Genomic DNA, 16,276 nt, shown 5'->3' with positions numbered 1-16,276 from the left:
ATCAAGGAGCACGTCCAACCCTAAATACAGAACAAAATTATTTCAATTCAAAAGTGCACCATTAAAAACACGTGTCGGGGAATTTTGGTTAAGGAACTCATAAAGGGACTTCATTTATATCATTAAGGGAAAATGGGTAGCCTATTTTGATAGAAGCAAAAAATCAAAAAAATAATTCCATACTCCATACTCTGTGGTGGTAAGCTACAGTAAGCTGCCACAGCTGCCCGTGTGGTAGACTGACTGAAGTGGCTGTTGGTGACTATCACTGTGGTCCATAGGCTGGTACACCAACCAATAGTGAGTTAGCAGTAATGTACACACATAACACATACATTACTGTACATCCATTTCATTTATAAATGCGCCAATTAGATTCACAAATTCCACAAACTCAAGCTTGTCTTAGCGTGTTAGGGAGTGAACCTGCTATACAATGCATTTGTGAAGCTCAATCACAATAAACGATGAAACCAACATACCTTGGCTCTCTTGCGACACAGCGCGGTTACTATGGCCATGTGTCCTCCCGCTGCAGCGTAGCTCAGAGGTGTGAGCCCACTTTCAGACGGTGCGTCGACACAGGAACCAAACTCCAGCAGCAGGTTGACCATCTCCATGTATCCCAGGTGAGCGTGCACACACAGCACCGGGGCGTTGTTCAGCACCTCAGTGCGGTAGTTCACATTGGCACCACCAATCATCAGCAACCGACTGACCTGGAGCAAGAACAGCAAAAATAGCACTTTGAGTACATGCAGCTGCACAGACTTGCATAACAAAATTCATTTTTCCTACTCCATTTTAAATGATTTATTTACTGCTGAATCTCACTGAAGGTTTTCTCCCTTTTAGTTTATTGTCAATATGTGGACAAAGTAAATATGTTTACAATTGGAGTCTGCTTCTTTCTATTCTTGTGAATTTTAGCATTTGAGTGTTGATTACGGTGTGCAAAATAAATACAAAATACAGCTCTATTAATATGAAAAATATATTAATAAATTCAGCGATGATGGAAACAGAAACACATCTCAGAAAAGCTGTGATGGGGCAAAATAAAAACAAGCCATAAGAGCCTGAAGATTACCAGTATTTATTGTGTTTTATCCTACTTAAATTCATGTGAAATGTTCACACTGATGGTCTCCTGTAGCAGCAACACTTTAAAAACCAAGCTTTAACCTTAACTTTATTATTTTATTTGGTACAAAAAAAAAAGACTAATCTGGCATAGAAATCAAATTCGGATTTAAATATATTTATTCCTTTACAGCGACGGCTGCAGTTACCTTGATGTTCGGAGTGTAGAGGTTTCGCAGTGAGGAAAGTGCTGCTGAGAGTCCTTCTGTGCTGTAAGACACCCACAGGCCCTGCAAGATGGATGAGGAAACCCCGACTTTCTTGCTGAGACCCTTGAACACAGAAAAGGCAAATATTAAATACTGTTGGAGCAGGAGAGCCGAGGCGATTTGGTGTGTAAACACAGGAAGCGGGTAGTGTTGGACTAATCTTATAAGGAAATTGTACTTTTTTTTTTGGGAAAAGAGACACTGGAGCAGACTGTATACCTTGAAGATATGTGCTTTAAGAATGTGATGGCCCAGTTCAATGGTCTGCTGTCGGTTGAGTTTGGTCTCCAGTCGAGAAAACCAAAAGGCCAGGAGGGTGTGTCCGCTCCTGCAGCAGAGAGAGAGAGAGATCGTCAGTTATTTAGGGAATGCATTGTCCCCCGCAAACTATTACAATGTAGTTCCCTGGGGTCTAATGTAAAACCAGAACTGTTCAAGCGTTTGTTGCATTGTTTCTTATACACTATAAGCTTGATTTAAAACAGAAATCACAAATCTGATGGTAATATTTATCAGAAGAATCGCAATTAGATATTTTTCAGAATTGTTTAGCCCATCGTCAGGGCCTGAGTCACCCCACTGTGTCAAAGCTGGAGCTGCCGCAGAGGGTTTCAATAGACTAAATAAAAGAGAGGGCAGTGATGACCTTCTCTGTTCCGCAATCTCCCAACGACTGTTGCAACTTCGTAATGACAATAACAAATCAAAATGTTTTAGTGCCTTAGCTCTTACACTTTTATGTTCAAAGCCTAATAAGCTGTCAACAGAATCACTCTTTAGTGTCTGTGTTTATATCCTTTTTATCCTGGAAACCTGCTTCCCTGAGGTTCCTGAGATTTACAAATAATGTCCTTTTTGACGTCGCCCTTTCTTTTATATCGTTTAACCAGGCTTGAGGCAGTCACAAACATTATGTTACACCCTGGGGCTCACCTGATCTCTAAATCAAATTCAGAAAGCATTATGTTTTGGCTAATAGACCTGAGATGCATCAGTTTGGATCAAAACAGCTCAAACATCCACTACAATGAAGATGTGCATGTTAAAGTCTCGTTGTTTGGCCTCACCTGGGGTCACAGAGGAACTTGGTCTTCTCGCCCTCCTCCCTCCAGATCAGCCACTCCCTGAAGGACGGATGGACGAACATCCTGGTGCCGTCTCTCCTCTTCACCAGAAACACAGACAGGTTGTCCACGCGCTGCTGGAAGTCCTCCCAGTCCAACGTACCCTGGAACCACACAAAGTATTTACTATCATCCAATTGAATAAAGGTAAAAGGGAGGTCGGAATTCAGTGTCCTTCCTCTTCTTTACACATGATAACCTTTACAGTATTCCCAGTAAATCATCTCAATAACTCTACTATGCATTTAGAAGGACATTGATACAGTCTGAAAGTGGCTAAAACTTGCCAAAAATAAATGTGAAATGATCAGTGTAACATTTTAACCACTTAAATGCCACCTTAGGGTTATGGTTAGGGTAAACAATTATTTACATCCAAATCTCAAAGCGTATAGACTGGAGATCTTACAGAATATATGCCAGTGTGATGCCTAATTTGAAAGCCAACACCTTCTAGTTTCTAAAAATATGTGTGAGATCTGTGTGAGTGAAACAGAACTTACATTATATTTGCCGTTCTTAACTTAATTATATCCTGATTAGGGTTAACTAACCTTAACCCTAACCCAAACCCTAGCAGGTAACAGGTTAAGTATTTCCCTTTGTATGTAGTAAAAAAACATCATAATAAAATCACATATAATTGTTTTTTCCTCAGGCAGTATTTGCTCGTTTACATTTGGGGCCCTAATACTATGATACTGACAGTTTTTGATGCTGAAATGGGTGCAACATGTCCTCAAATAGCTTCATGCTATTTTCAAGGTTACACTTGCTACTTAGCACCTGTCTTGATGAATAAATCATAAGTGTTAAAACTGAATTGTACAATAAGAACATCATACTCCAACGATGCTTCCTGGAACAGTGATCTCTTTTCAGTTTTCACACCAAGTACCACCTCATAAAATATTTTCCCTTCTGATTACCACCGGGCATAAATCAAATCAGGTTTAAAAAGGTTCTCAAATAGACCTAAATTTGACGAAATTATGTTTAAACTGGGTGAAAACCATGGTTAAAAAGAAAAACACTACTACTACTACTACTACTATTACTAAAGCATAAATGAAATCTATAGTTAAAGTGAATAAAGTCTAAATTTGAAGGACCACCATTTGAGAGCCACAGACTTAATACATCAGAGTCAAGTTGCAGGAAATATAACGACAACTATTCAAACTAGTACAAGCCATGTAAGTACAGTACACACAGTATATACTTCCGTGCCATTACCTCGAGTTGCCCGGCGTTGATGGCCTGGTATATCTGCTCGTCGTTCAGCGGGTGCAGAGAGGCCACAGCCACGTTGAGCAGAGGCAGCGCCCGCTCGAACGAGGACTGCGTGGGGAAGCGCATATTGCACTGGAGCAGGTACACCTCCGCCAAATTCACCGGGACCACCTGAGGATCAAACACACCCCGTGAATGGTAATGCGGATTTGGGCCTGGATCAACTCTCCCGATATGAATTATGCATCTTGTTTGCACGGCATCAGCTTTTTCCGCCCGCTGAATGTGAATTTATCAATTGTCTTTTCTTTTTTTTTTCTTTTTTCACCGACTCTGGAAGCCTTCCTGAATACATGAAATTAAATGAACCTGGAAGAGCGAGATAAAATATTTCATTACAAAACCTGCAGTGGAGCCGTACAATTGTATTATTTATCAAAAAGTGTCGGGTCCCAAGTGTGGCAAAGGCAACATTATGCGAATAAATCATGCCATTAAATGTAAGTGGTTGTTGAACGAGCTCACCTATCACTGTATACGGTAGAGGTGGACAGGAATAGGAGATATTTACTTTGTTACATTTACTGCAGTGACTTCTGTATACATTGTACTTTTACCAGTACTCAGAAGTCTACTCTTAATAAAGCTATGCTCCCTATGTTTATCATACTCAGTCCTGTTTTAGCCCTGACCTTGTTAAGTACTTGGTTATGTACATAGTTCTGGACTGGCTTTTCAATCAATGTTAAGCTTACAGCCTCTGGACCAGTCTAACACCTCATTTGAAAGCTAAGACCGACAAAACTGATCTAAATGGATCTTTTACTTTGTGTTGCTGCCGTGTGGTCATCACATTTTTCCCACTTTTTCATCGCCTTTTTTTTCAAGAAGCTTTTAGATTTAGGTAATGCCAAATTGGAGAAAATGCGTTAGAGGTGAAATGCAGGGGTTTCACTTCATTTTACACTACCTTGATAATTGTAACAAAATTAAGTACAATGTAATGTGCTCTGTAACAATGTGTAATAACTGTTGTAACTATGGGCTAGATACACAATGAAATAACTTGTATACTTCGATACTTTGTAGGTACATGATGTAATAGGACACGAGACACTTAGGGTTAGGGCTTAAGGTTAGGATTAGGTCTTATTACATTATGTACCGACAAACTACTAATACAAGTTATTCTATTGTGTATGTATCCCATAAGTACAAGTTATATACAGATGGTTACAGAGCACATTACATTGTACTAAATCTAGTTAGGGACAATGTATCAAGGGTAGTGTAAAATAAAGTGTTACCCACTGGGCTAATTTTAAGGTTTAAAGGGGCATTATGCAACTTTTTATGTGGAAAAAATATATATATTTATGTGTATTTTACCTTATAGCAACCCAAGTGGCTGTATGAGAGGTCAGCATGGCGCCTTTATTTTCCATCACGGGGGTTTCTAGGACGCTCCAGGATCAATTGTTTGGAAGGTTTTCACAGCTCTTACAAGAAAACCTACAGAACAATTGATCCTGGAGCGATATGGAGACCACCATGATCAAAAGTAGAGATGACATGCTGACCACTCATACAGCCGCTGGGTCACTACAAGGTCAAATATATACGCAAATGACAACTTTATTTTTCACATATAAAGCTGCATCGTGCACCTTTAAGGCTCTTTATGGAAATGTATATTTTGCATCGTAATTTCAAATTGTTTCAGTGGCTCTGTGTGACTCATCAGAAGCTGTAGCGGGGCCTCCTTAGCTGCAGAATTAGCCGATTGCATTGATAGTGGAAACCAGAGCATCCAGAACAAACTCAACCAGACAGAGAGAGGAGAACACACAAAAACAGCGCAATGTAAAACTCCTGACCCACACCTTGTAGCTGGAGCTTTTGAGAACCAGATAGCCCTTCTCGATGAGGTCAAAGGTGAGCTTGAGGTACAGGTACGAGCCCTGGCTCAGAGCCTTGAGGTGCGTGCTGAGTTTCCCGAACGTGGTGTTGTCCATTTTGCCGTTGAGGGAGATGTTGTTCTGGATTTCGGGGCTGCTGTGGATCCGGTGCAGGATGTAGCCCTGTAAGTCCTGGTCTATGGCGTCGTTCTCCTCGAAGCTGTCCAGGGATATCCGGTGGAACGGCAGCGGGTTTGTGATCTCCTGGAAACGAAGATGGCATTAATGATGATGATGTTAAGATGGATTGATAAACAGTCTACATTACTGGCAATATTAAAAGATTATGACTATTTTTTGTTTGTTGTTTGTTTATTAGGATCCCATAAGCTGTACCCTTGGGCCTGCTAAATCTCCTTTGAATCTTTCTTTAAAAACAACTACTATAACAATATAAAGAATAGGGCTGGGTACCATTACATTTACTTTGATGCCAGTACTTATACGGTATTTGGTTTTCGATACCGATGCACGAACGATACTTTTTCCGATACCTATACTAAAATATTTGTCATCTAGGACCAGAAAACAGAACAATTATGTGTGGAAAATCGGGTTCATCTCCAATGTCGGGGGACGTGTCAAAAATGGGGAATTATTTGGGGAAAAATTTAGCAAAAAATAAGACTCATTTGGGGGGGACAAAATTGGGGGAAAATTGGTAATAATTTGTGGGAAATAGTCATATTATATTAGTAATAAAAATGAGTAAAAATTAGGGGGAAAACATGAAAAATTAGGAAAAATTGGGGCAAAAAGAAGAAAAAAACACACAATTATTATTGTAAAATTGGCAAAAAATCATTTACTTTGAGTTGAAACAACTAAGTCACTTCCGTTAATGCGGTCCCTGGTCCAACAGCATCAAAACTTGCTTTCGATACTTTTGCTTTTTTCGAAAACGGTAGTGCATAAACAAGAATATAAATAATCTGTGTTCACTGTTCAAAATGTCCATTATGAATACATTTTGCTAAGCTATATCATTCTCATTTGACTCAAACAAAGTCACAAGAAGCACAAAATATGGCATGTGAACCACAAACAGAAGATTGTATCATAAAAAGTGGGATTATTGAACGATGTGCTCGTAGGACTCTGAGTAAGAGTAATGACAAGTAGTATAAATACTGTATAAGTTGAAGGTTACCTGTAGTGTAGTTCGAACTGTGACCACCAGTTTGAGCCAGTGTGGGAACTTGTTGATAGTTTTTGTGAGAAAGGACACGATGGTATCTCCGTAGTCAGGCTTATGAAACTCTGCTTCGTTTAGGCCGTCTATTAGAATGATTAGATCTTCGTCCGAGCTGATCTTCCTCTCTGACACACACACACACACAAAAAAAAGATTAGCCTCCAGAAATGAATGCTGAATCACTGAATCATTGGCTGTCCATATTTCTTACATCCATTTAGAAAACACTAGAACAGTTACATAAGAAGTGCCTCGGACAATCACCTTTATAAAGTGCATCCAGGGGCTCGAGTATGCCCCTCCTGAATGAGGACATTGGGTCTTGGACACAGGACCGCAGACTAAGGACACTCTGTAGATGTGGTTCCCTCAGCAGCGCCTCCCTGTAGGCCACGAGGTGCGGAGAGCGGCAGAGCAGAGCCGCGATGTTGTGGACAAACTCAGGCACCAAACAAGTGTAAGCATTATCCGCCTGGCAGTAATGGTACGCCACCACCTGGGGGAGACATAGAGTGGGGAACAGTTAGACTGGCCACTGCTGGAGGGATGAGAAGGTAAAGCTGCTGAAACATTTTTGGTGAGGTAACAGGAACGACGGGTGTAGGCCATATTTCTAGATCAGACCCATTGCAGTCGAGGTTTAGTTCTGTAGAATAATGAAGGTTATGTCTATCTCCTTTATAAGTCTCTCCTACTTTGTTTATGCAGAAGACAGTCAAACAAAGTGCTGTTCACAATGTAACTGAAATAACAAATCAGATCAACAATAAATAAATACTGTAATCAACAGTCCAATTAGTTGTGTATGTGATTGAAAGTATTTTATTTGCACTCTTCGCCTTCAATTCGATTCTACAATGATTATGTATGTATATTATGCTTTATTGATTGTATTTACATTTAATTGGATGTAGCCTACTCTGAACACGACCTTCTGCTCTGCAATGTACTTTAAATCGGACACGTGATTATTGAAGGATCCATATTGAGTACAAGTCACGTGACACCGATCTCAGCCTATCGACACTGGGCAATTAATTGAAATCTTTGCTTTGGTCAATCTCAATAATTGTCATGGGACTTGGGGAGAGTCGCCCTCATTGCTCAAGAAAACTCAAATGGTCCCGTGCAATCACATTTGTTTATTAGCTCAGAAACCGCTAATAACAAGAGCTCACATCTGCCAGTTTTTTATTAGTTCATTCAAACCTTTATTTAATCAGGAAATAAAAAAATCGCCTTGACAAGAATGTCCTGGGCCCAAATCACTGACTGGTTACTCCGCTTCCTGTTTGCTGGATTTCTAGGCAAAGAAAGTTTGGAGTTTGGATAGATAAAAGAATCAGCAAAGTATTTATTTGAATCAGTATGAGAAAAAATATATAGATTTATTCATATGGGCCCATTGTGAGCATCCAGCATGGCGTCTCCAGCCCCCAAATGTGACGCAACTGAAGAAGACGCTTACTTTGAACTTTGACTAGGCTCCCTGGTACCACTTTTCCCCTCCATGTCTAGTCTTGCTGCAAGTCACCTGGGACATATAGTTGTCTTCATGGTGTACGCTTACAATATAATGGGACATAATACTCATCGCTTCGCTGTACGGTTTTCTGCTATTAATAATTCATTGCTTCCGGCTGTCGCGAGTCGGAGTGAGCTTACGCATGTGTGAGATGACTGAGGCACGAAGGAGTCAAGTGTTAAGCTGTTAGATTTCACACTCATGAACTTGAAACATCAAAATGAATGTTCGCCTGCGTGTAAGAGACGGGTTACGACAAGAGAAAACGGTGACCTTAAACATTAAAGAACAGATTCGGTGCAGCTCAGATTCTGCACCACCTGTGCCTGACCGGAAAAAGAAGTCGGACCGCCTTTTGCTTCGATTACAGCACGCATTCGCTGTGGCATTGTTTCAAAAAGCTTCTGCAATGGCAAACGATCCAGTGTTGCATTAATGTTTCACCGAGATCTTGTATTGATGATGGGAGAGTGTGACCACAGTGCAAAGCCTTCTCAGCACATCCCAAAGACTCTCAATGGGGTTAAGATTTGGACTCCCTGTACTACTCTTTCACAATGTGAGCCCGATGAATCCTGGCATTGCCATCTTGGACAATGCCCATCAGGGAAGAAAAAAATCCATTGATGGAATTCGTTTGTTAAGTGGTGACGTCATGGCTCTACTTCCGGGGTCTTGGATGTGTGAGAAACTACAAAAAAATCTTTAATACAACAATCAATATGTCTGAAACTCAACGGGGAGTGACTGAACATACTTATTTCTCAGCCTCATTAGCCAAAAATGCTACTGCTAAAAAAGTATTGTTTGCTAAAATCGGTACTTCCAGTTTAGCGGAGATGAATGCTAACGGCGCAGCAGCTACGCTAACCCCGGAAGTACCGACTTTAGTAAATAATACTTTTTTAGCAGTAGGTGCGGCATTTTGGGCTAATGAGTCTGAGTCTTGTTGTTTTTAAGAGTTTTTAATGTTTTTTTCTCGCATATTAGCCGGTATGCTAGGACCTGGAAGCGGAACTCGTGACGTCACACTAAACAAACATATAACCTGGTCATTCAGGAAGTTCATTTGGAAAAATGACAGTCAAATTTTACCGGGTGCCAATGGATGGAAATAGATGGTGCTTAAGAGGTTGTTTAAAATATGTACAATGGACTGATTATTGATAATAATGGGGAAAAAGAAAGAGAAAAGAGTTTGTAAATCTGGTCACAATCGCTATCCTTGTCAGAAAATATTATCTCTCAGTTCATTTTGCAAAATTATCCAGCCCTAAATTGCACCCCCTTAACCTCTGCTTTAACCAAGTGTGCTTTTTCCAGTTCAGCTTTACCCAAATCTAAAACGTAACAGGCTATAGGCCAGTGTAACGCCTCATTTGAAAGCGAAGACCTATTAAACTAATTTAAACGGATCTTTTTCCTCACGTTGTTGCCAGTTTTTTGACATTTTTTTCCATTGCTTTTTTGTTGCGTTTTCGTCTCATTTTTTCCCCACATTTTCATCTTCTTTTTGTAAATTTTCTGTTGCTCTTTTGTGGCTTTTTTGTTGCGTCTTTGTCCCTTTTCTATTGCTCTTTGTTGCGTTTTCGTCACACATTTTTGTCCCTTTTTTTTTTTTACCAATTTTTCGTCACTTTTGTGGCTTTTCTGTTGCGGTTTCATCACTTTTGCGTCACTGCTTCATCACATATTTGGTCATGTTTTTGTTGCATTTTTCTACTTGTTTCTATCTCACTTTTGTTGCTATTATGACACTTTATTCAAGAAGCTTTTAGATTTGGGTAAAGCCAAACTGGAGAAAAAGTGCTCGGTTCAGGTGGGGGTTAAGCGGTTAAATGTAATATCCTTCCGTACCGACGCACACTATCCAAATGTACTGATTTTATTTTTCTATGTAATTAATGCCGGAAAATACTGCCGGTGTTTCCATATAAGGAAGCAAAGATCATAGTTGGAATTTCAAACCTCGCGAAGGTGATCGGAGGCTACGATGAAAAAAGATGAAAGATTAATCAAATTGAAATGGTAATTTTTTCGGTCACAGATGAACAAAGGGGTTTGAAACAAAGGGGTGAAAACGGGAGTGGGGCTCAATTATTAATGCTCAGAGTTAACAAGATCTAATCGCCTGGCTGGGAATGGCTTTCTGCAGGTTTTAAATATTTCATAAGGCTCCCTGGCAAAGTTGTTTTTTCTTTTTTAAACACATCTGCATAATATATCAGGCCGCGGCGAGGGTTGCAGATGGCTGAGCGGCAGGGGAGGGGCTTAAAGGTGTGACGAAGAATACGAGAGGAATCTTTTTTTTCTTCTTTTTTTGCATTTCAAACAGATAAAAAAATCGCTTCATGTCGATATTTAACGGGTGATACGCGTGGCTTTTAACATTTCAAAGCGAAAGACAAAATTCATCTGCATGTGTGTTTTGAAGTTTACCACCAGTGGAGCGAGAGGCTTGCAGAGCTCAGTGAAAACCGGTGGGAGGAAGACAACTTTGGCTCTCTTTTCAAAGATTTCAAAGATCGACAGCACCTGGACCGGGCCGGGACGCCTTAGGAAAAGACTTTTTACACAGTTGGAATGAAAATAACGATGATAAAAGGTAAAACGGCAGCAGATGGGCTGGCGCTTTCAGATAAGTTCGATCAAATGAAAGTCAAATTTTTATAATATCATGAAGTGATTAGGTATAAAAATGTGTCCACCTGCTTTTTATTAGTGATAAAACGTTATGATAACCCATCTAGTCTGGTCTGATGCATGATTTCTTTCAGAACAAAGGAATTTAAAGCAGAACTAAGCAACTCATGCCCCTAGAGGCCATAAGTGCCACTGCAAGTGTCGTAGCATGTTAAGTTTTTTTACTCATTAATTGTCCGTGAGAGTAAATACTACGCTGACAGAAAAGACAAAGGGAGAGAGGGATATTGTACATCCAATTACACAATGGAGTTAATTATTTTCACTCAAACTTGGCTGTAAATACTGTTTAAGTGGTGCTAGCCCACAGTTAGCTTTGCCTATTAGCCTGTTAGCCTCTTCTTCAGGATTCTATTAGTGTGTATTGAGCCTCCGACCCGGAGCAGGGAATGTTGCAATTGTGGTTTTCTGGCCAGATACCAGGGGGAGATGAAAGACCCCCAATCATCCCATTCACACTTGTATTACCCCCAGAGGGACCATGAAAAGGATTTATTAAGGAAAACAAGTTACTTAGGTCTTCTTTAAAACCATGGGCCATCGCTCTTCAAGTATCAAATGTACAAACCTAAAGCTTATGTGTAATTAAAATCCCCCATTATAAAATAAATGCCTGAATTTTATTGAACTCATTGGGTGATATATCATACAGTATTGCCTTTCTGACCGTGATGTTTTTCTTGATAGTCCATTTGCAAATTGGGAAAAACTGCCCTAAAAAAACTGGGATTAAAAGATTCAGTACCTGAGACGCGAGCCTCCTCATGGCCTCCTCTTGACGCCTCCTCATCTCAGGGGTCCCAGGACAGCTGCCTCCTCCCAGGGTGCCATGCGAGGGCTGGGGCTGGGTGAGAGGAAGGCCCTCTCCATCTGGACACAAGATGCACACAACACGCTTACAGGAAGCTGCCGACGTGCGCCTGAAGATTCAAGTTTGGAGTGAGACGGCTGGTGTTTCCTCGCCAGTTTGCAATTCATAACTGTCTTTTATTACTTACACGTAGGACTGAATTATGTACAGCCGGAGCACATTATATATATATTTGTATTAATTTAACGCTGACTAGTGGGAGATAATAGCACATGTTTTAAGTAGTAAAAACTGTTATTATAAAAATGTATATAAAAAGTGCCTACACCTGAATAAACTGGACAAAGGTAGTAAGAGTAGACAAAATATTTACTCCAAAGTATTGTTACTATAGTGACCCAACAAAATACAGAATTGAAAATAATACTTGGCAACTGAGTAACTGTTTAAGTGTACAAGTCTGAGATGTGTTTTTGAGTTGATGTAATAGGACAGACACAATGTTTAACGACATGTAAATACTATGTCCAAAAATGGCACCATAAAAATGAGGTAAAGGTCACTTTCAGAATTACACACAGTGAAACGAATATCTAAATGTTTACTCAAGAAAGAGTATTGTTACTTCTATATAGAAAGATTAGTTTAGTGTATTTGGCCTATTTGGGCTGCAAGGTCACAGATAGAGTCATTATATTAGTAACAACAATATTCCCAAAGGGAGAAGGCAGAAGGAAACTTATAAATGCCTACCCCCTCATACATTGTCAAAACATAGCTGTTGACATTCATTTCCTTTCATTGATACAATTGATAGTAAAGCATGGCTACAATAAAGTCCATATATGCATACTATCACATTATTAAGACGCAAACATGCAACATTTTAGGTCATGGTTTGTCAGTAGCATCAAGTATTGCTTTTTTACATTTATGTTTGAATTGCTCAAATGAGGTGCTAACCTTAAGTTCCTCATCTTGGTCATTCCAAAGATCTTCCCCCTTCTGAGTCTCTTTAAAGACTCTTAAAGGAGGTGTGGACCAGATGGATTCATATCTTTCATCTCTGTTTCTGAACATCTTATGAATATTTGAAGGAAGCTGATTATGTTTTACTTTATATATTATCAGGAGAGTTCTGATCAAATCCTCTACTTTTAATGCACGAAACCCTGTTTGATGGACAATTCTTAAAGCTTTTTTACAATAAGTGTGTTTATATGTTTTTATAAGTATTTCCCCAGACTTCAATACCAAAACTTACATGAAGCATTACAAGAGAATAAAGAGTTTGTTTGGATTAACTTGCTAAAATATATTTTAGTGCAATGCTCTTAGCCAATTTTAATTTAATATTAGTTATGTAGGATCTCTAACTGAGTTTTTGTTCCAGGACTACTCCCAAAAAACTATATTTAACAATAAACTTGAATACTTGAGTAAATGTACCTAAATTAATTTGAAGAGTCACTTCAATGATTTTTGTGTCAGATGCGAGATTAGCTGACTTTTCCCCGTCTAGTTTAGTTATAATTTTCAAGTGCATTACTCTTGATCCTATGCTATTACTCCTTCAGATATTCACATATGTAGTGTATACTGTATGTGTGACGCTTACGTTTGGGCGAGGCCTGGGGGCTGTCCGACGCGATCTGCCTCATGCGCGTCCCGTGGCAGCTCAGAGCCACCAGTCTGGACATGATGGCCGTTTTACCGAAGCCGATGTTCCCCACGATGATGACCCCGGGGTTGGAGCCGCTGTTGGAGTGGTTGAGGTACGCGTCTATTTCCTGGAAGAGCCACTCCCGCCCCGTGAACACAGAGTCCATGGTGATACTGGGCACCTCGAACAGCAGTGGCTTCAGGGCGATGTCCTGGGGCCGGTAGGGGGCAAATCGTACTGTTTGGGAAGAGCAAAGAAAAGCTACTGGACCACATTTCAAGATCCCACAGCAGGATTATTGTTCTTGGTAAAGATAGGTTTAGATGAATTATAGGCAGAATAAAAGCCTTTAACCTCTTAACCCCCACCTGAAACCGAGCACAGTTGCTCCAGTTTGGCTTTACTCAAATCTAAAAATGTCAAAAAGATGAAGGAAAAAGTGTCAAAATATGTGACGAAAATTCAACAAAAAACCCCACAAAAATGTGACAAAAAAGCTATAAAAAAGTGACAAAATGTGTGACAAAAACCTAACAAAAAAAGTCACAAAAACGTGACAAAAAAGCGATAAAAATGTGAGAAAAAAAGCCATAAAAATGTAACAAAAAAGCCATAAAAATGTGACAAAAAATGCAAGGAAAAAGTGACCATATGTGTGACAAAAACCCAACAAAAAAAGCCACAAAAACGTGACAAAAAAGCTATAAAAAAGTGACAAAATGTGTGACGAAACCTCAACAAAAGCCACAAAAACATGACAAAAAGCGATGAAAAAGTGACAAAAAAGCCATGGAATTGTGGAAAGTATGTAATGAAACAAAACAACAAAAAGTGATGAAGACAACACGAGGAAAAAGCAATGTTTAGATGAGTTTTGTAGGTCTTAGCTTTCAAATGAGGCGTTACACTGGCCCCTAGGCTGTAAACTTTTAAATTTGGGTAAAGCTTAATTTGGTTAAGGTGGGTTTAAGAGTTTAAGTGAGTTGTTCAGGCCTCCCACTAGAGGGAGTCGCTAATGCAAAGCCCTCCAGAGGCTTTTCAGCTCACAACAAAGACTATTAAAAACCAATGAAAACTAATCAGGATATAATGAAACTAAAAAAAAGTCTGTGTTGAAAAAAGGCAGTAACCTCGGTGTGTGTTTTATACCATTGAGACTATACTCTACTATACATTGCTTTAATGCTGTACTACAAAACAAATCACGCTCTTGTAGATTTTGCGGACCATTTTGCAGCAGCCGGAAGCAGCAAGGCGCCTCTGAGCTCAAAAGGCCAAAGCAGAAGAAAAGGATTTAACAGTGGAACTTACGTGATTGGGATTGCCAGGCGTGGGCGTTATTAGCGGAAGCTGCGACAAAAAAGCAAAGCAAAGCAGAGAGAGACACAGTGAGCACATCAATGGAGGAAGTAGCATCAAACGGCTAATGGCCACAACAAACGGGCAGCCGCAGTAGTTCAGCAACAGCAACACACTGGACAAACATTCTCTCACAGAATTGTTACTATATCACATTTCTTGTTGTTCTTACACATTTCTATTTTTCCTTGAATCAACTCTACACGTGCTGAAAGCAGGTCGAGGTTTGCTGAATGATCAAAATGGCCACTACATGAGACAGCTTTGTTTTCGTGACTGTATTATTTGCCGTAATAGACAGTGGACCACCAGACTCACTGTGCGCCAGGGTCGATTACTAATTGAAATCCTTTAAATTACAGTAACTCTAGTCTTCAGGAAGTCTGCAGGGGGAATGTGGGGGAGGGCCCACGCTTTTGGGAGAATGTAATTGGGTCCATTGCGGCGCACGAGATCAAGCAATCCTATAAAAGTAATTTGATCGGTATCCAATAGTAATCTGAGCCCTGAATGACAGACGACGGGTTTATTGTTGTCGCTTTTGCTCATTACAGCTCGTTTATGATTCATACGTTCGGCCTAAAATGATTGAATTTTGGTCTTAAAAACATATTCTTTGCGCTCTAAAACAGATGTGTCGATGCCAGTTTAATAAAGGCTCATGCATAGTTTATAAGCGTCTTATTGATGTTCAGAGAAATGGAAAAATCCATTTGCCGTTTAATATTTCACAGAAGCAGTTAAGATCAGATGTGTTTTAATGGTTTGTTGTTTTATGCATTGACCATTGTCATTTTGGGGAATTTTCAGACCATTGATTGTGTTTTCTTTCCTTTTTAAAGCCACACAAATGTTGTCAAGCCTTTGGACAAAACTGGATACTTGATACAGAATTTGATGCTAAATTCTACTTTCAAAATGACTATTTGATAAAGACAAGAAACCCCCGTGGTATGTGTTATGAGTGTAATATAAGCTTTGTTATGATACGCGTGTCACATGGGAAACTACATATAATAATACTTTGATTCCTAATTCAGTTAATCTGTTAATGCCAGTGTTAATGGTGATTGGTTTAAATAAAAGTGCCATTCCTTTAAAAGCAGAACTAAGTAACTCATGCCCCTTGATGCCATAAGCGCCACTGCAGGTGTCGTAGCATGTTGCGTTTTCTTACTTATTGTCTGTGAGAGTAAATACTACGCTGACAGAAAAGACAAAGGGAGAGAGAGATATTGTACATCCAATTACACAATGGGTCAATCATTATTTTCACTCAACTTGGCTGTAAATACTGTTTAAAGTGACGTTAGCCCGCAGTTAGCTTTGCCCGTTAGCCTGTTAGCTTTTTCT

At 39.7% G+C, this 16,276-nt stretch overlaps 1 protein-coding gene across 12 annotated transcripts in view; it reads right to left on the bottom strand.

The window, feature by feature from the left end:
* Positions 1-16,276, bottom strand: part of tanc2b (tetratricopeptide repeat, ankyrin repeat and coiled-coil containing 2b) — a 201,369-nt gene that overhangs the window by 14,926 nt on the left and 170,167 nt on the right. For 9 of the 12 annotated variants that reach the window (XM_079577070.1, XM_079577071.1, XM_079577072.1 and 6 more), the window contains 11 exons: positions 14,876-14,914; positions 13,520-13,801; positions 11,836-11,960; positions 7,127-7,358; positions 6,818-6,987; positions 5,593-5,871; positions 3,713-3,880; positions 2,420-2,580; positions 1,572-1,680; positions 1,293-1,415; positions 483-719 (listed from right to left, as the gene is read on the bottom strand). In XM_079577070.1, coding sequence (XP_079433196.1) covers positions 483-719; positions 1,293-1,415; positions 1,572-1,680; positions 2,420-2,580; positions 3,713-3,880; positions 5,593-5,871; positions 6,818-6,987; positions 7,127-7,358; positions 11,836-11,960; positions 13,520-13,801; positions 14,876-14,914 — 1,925 coding nt within the window. The remainder of the gene's footprint in view (positions 1-482; positions 720-1,292; positions 1,416-1,571; positions 1,681-2,419; positions 2,581-3,712; positions 3,881-5,592; positions 5,872-6,817; positions 6,988-7,126; positions 7,359-11,835; positions 11,961-13,519; positions 13,802-14,875; positions 14,915-16,276) is intronic. The other 3 variants (XM_079577073.1, XM_079577074.1, XM_079577069.1) reach the window with 1 other exon arrangement.

Source organism: Gobius niger (assembly GCF_951799975.1).
Source record: "Gobius niger genome assembly, chromosome: 19".
Classification (NCBI taxonomy): Eukaryota; Metazoa; Chordata; class Actinopteri; order Gobiiformes; family Gobiidae; genus Gobius; species Gobius niger.
The sequence above is the reverse complement of the archived record's forward strand: the minus strand, read 5'-3'. Positions and strand labels throughout refer to the sequence as shown.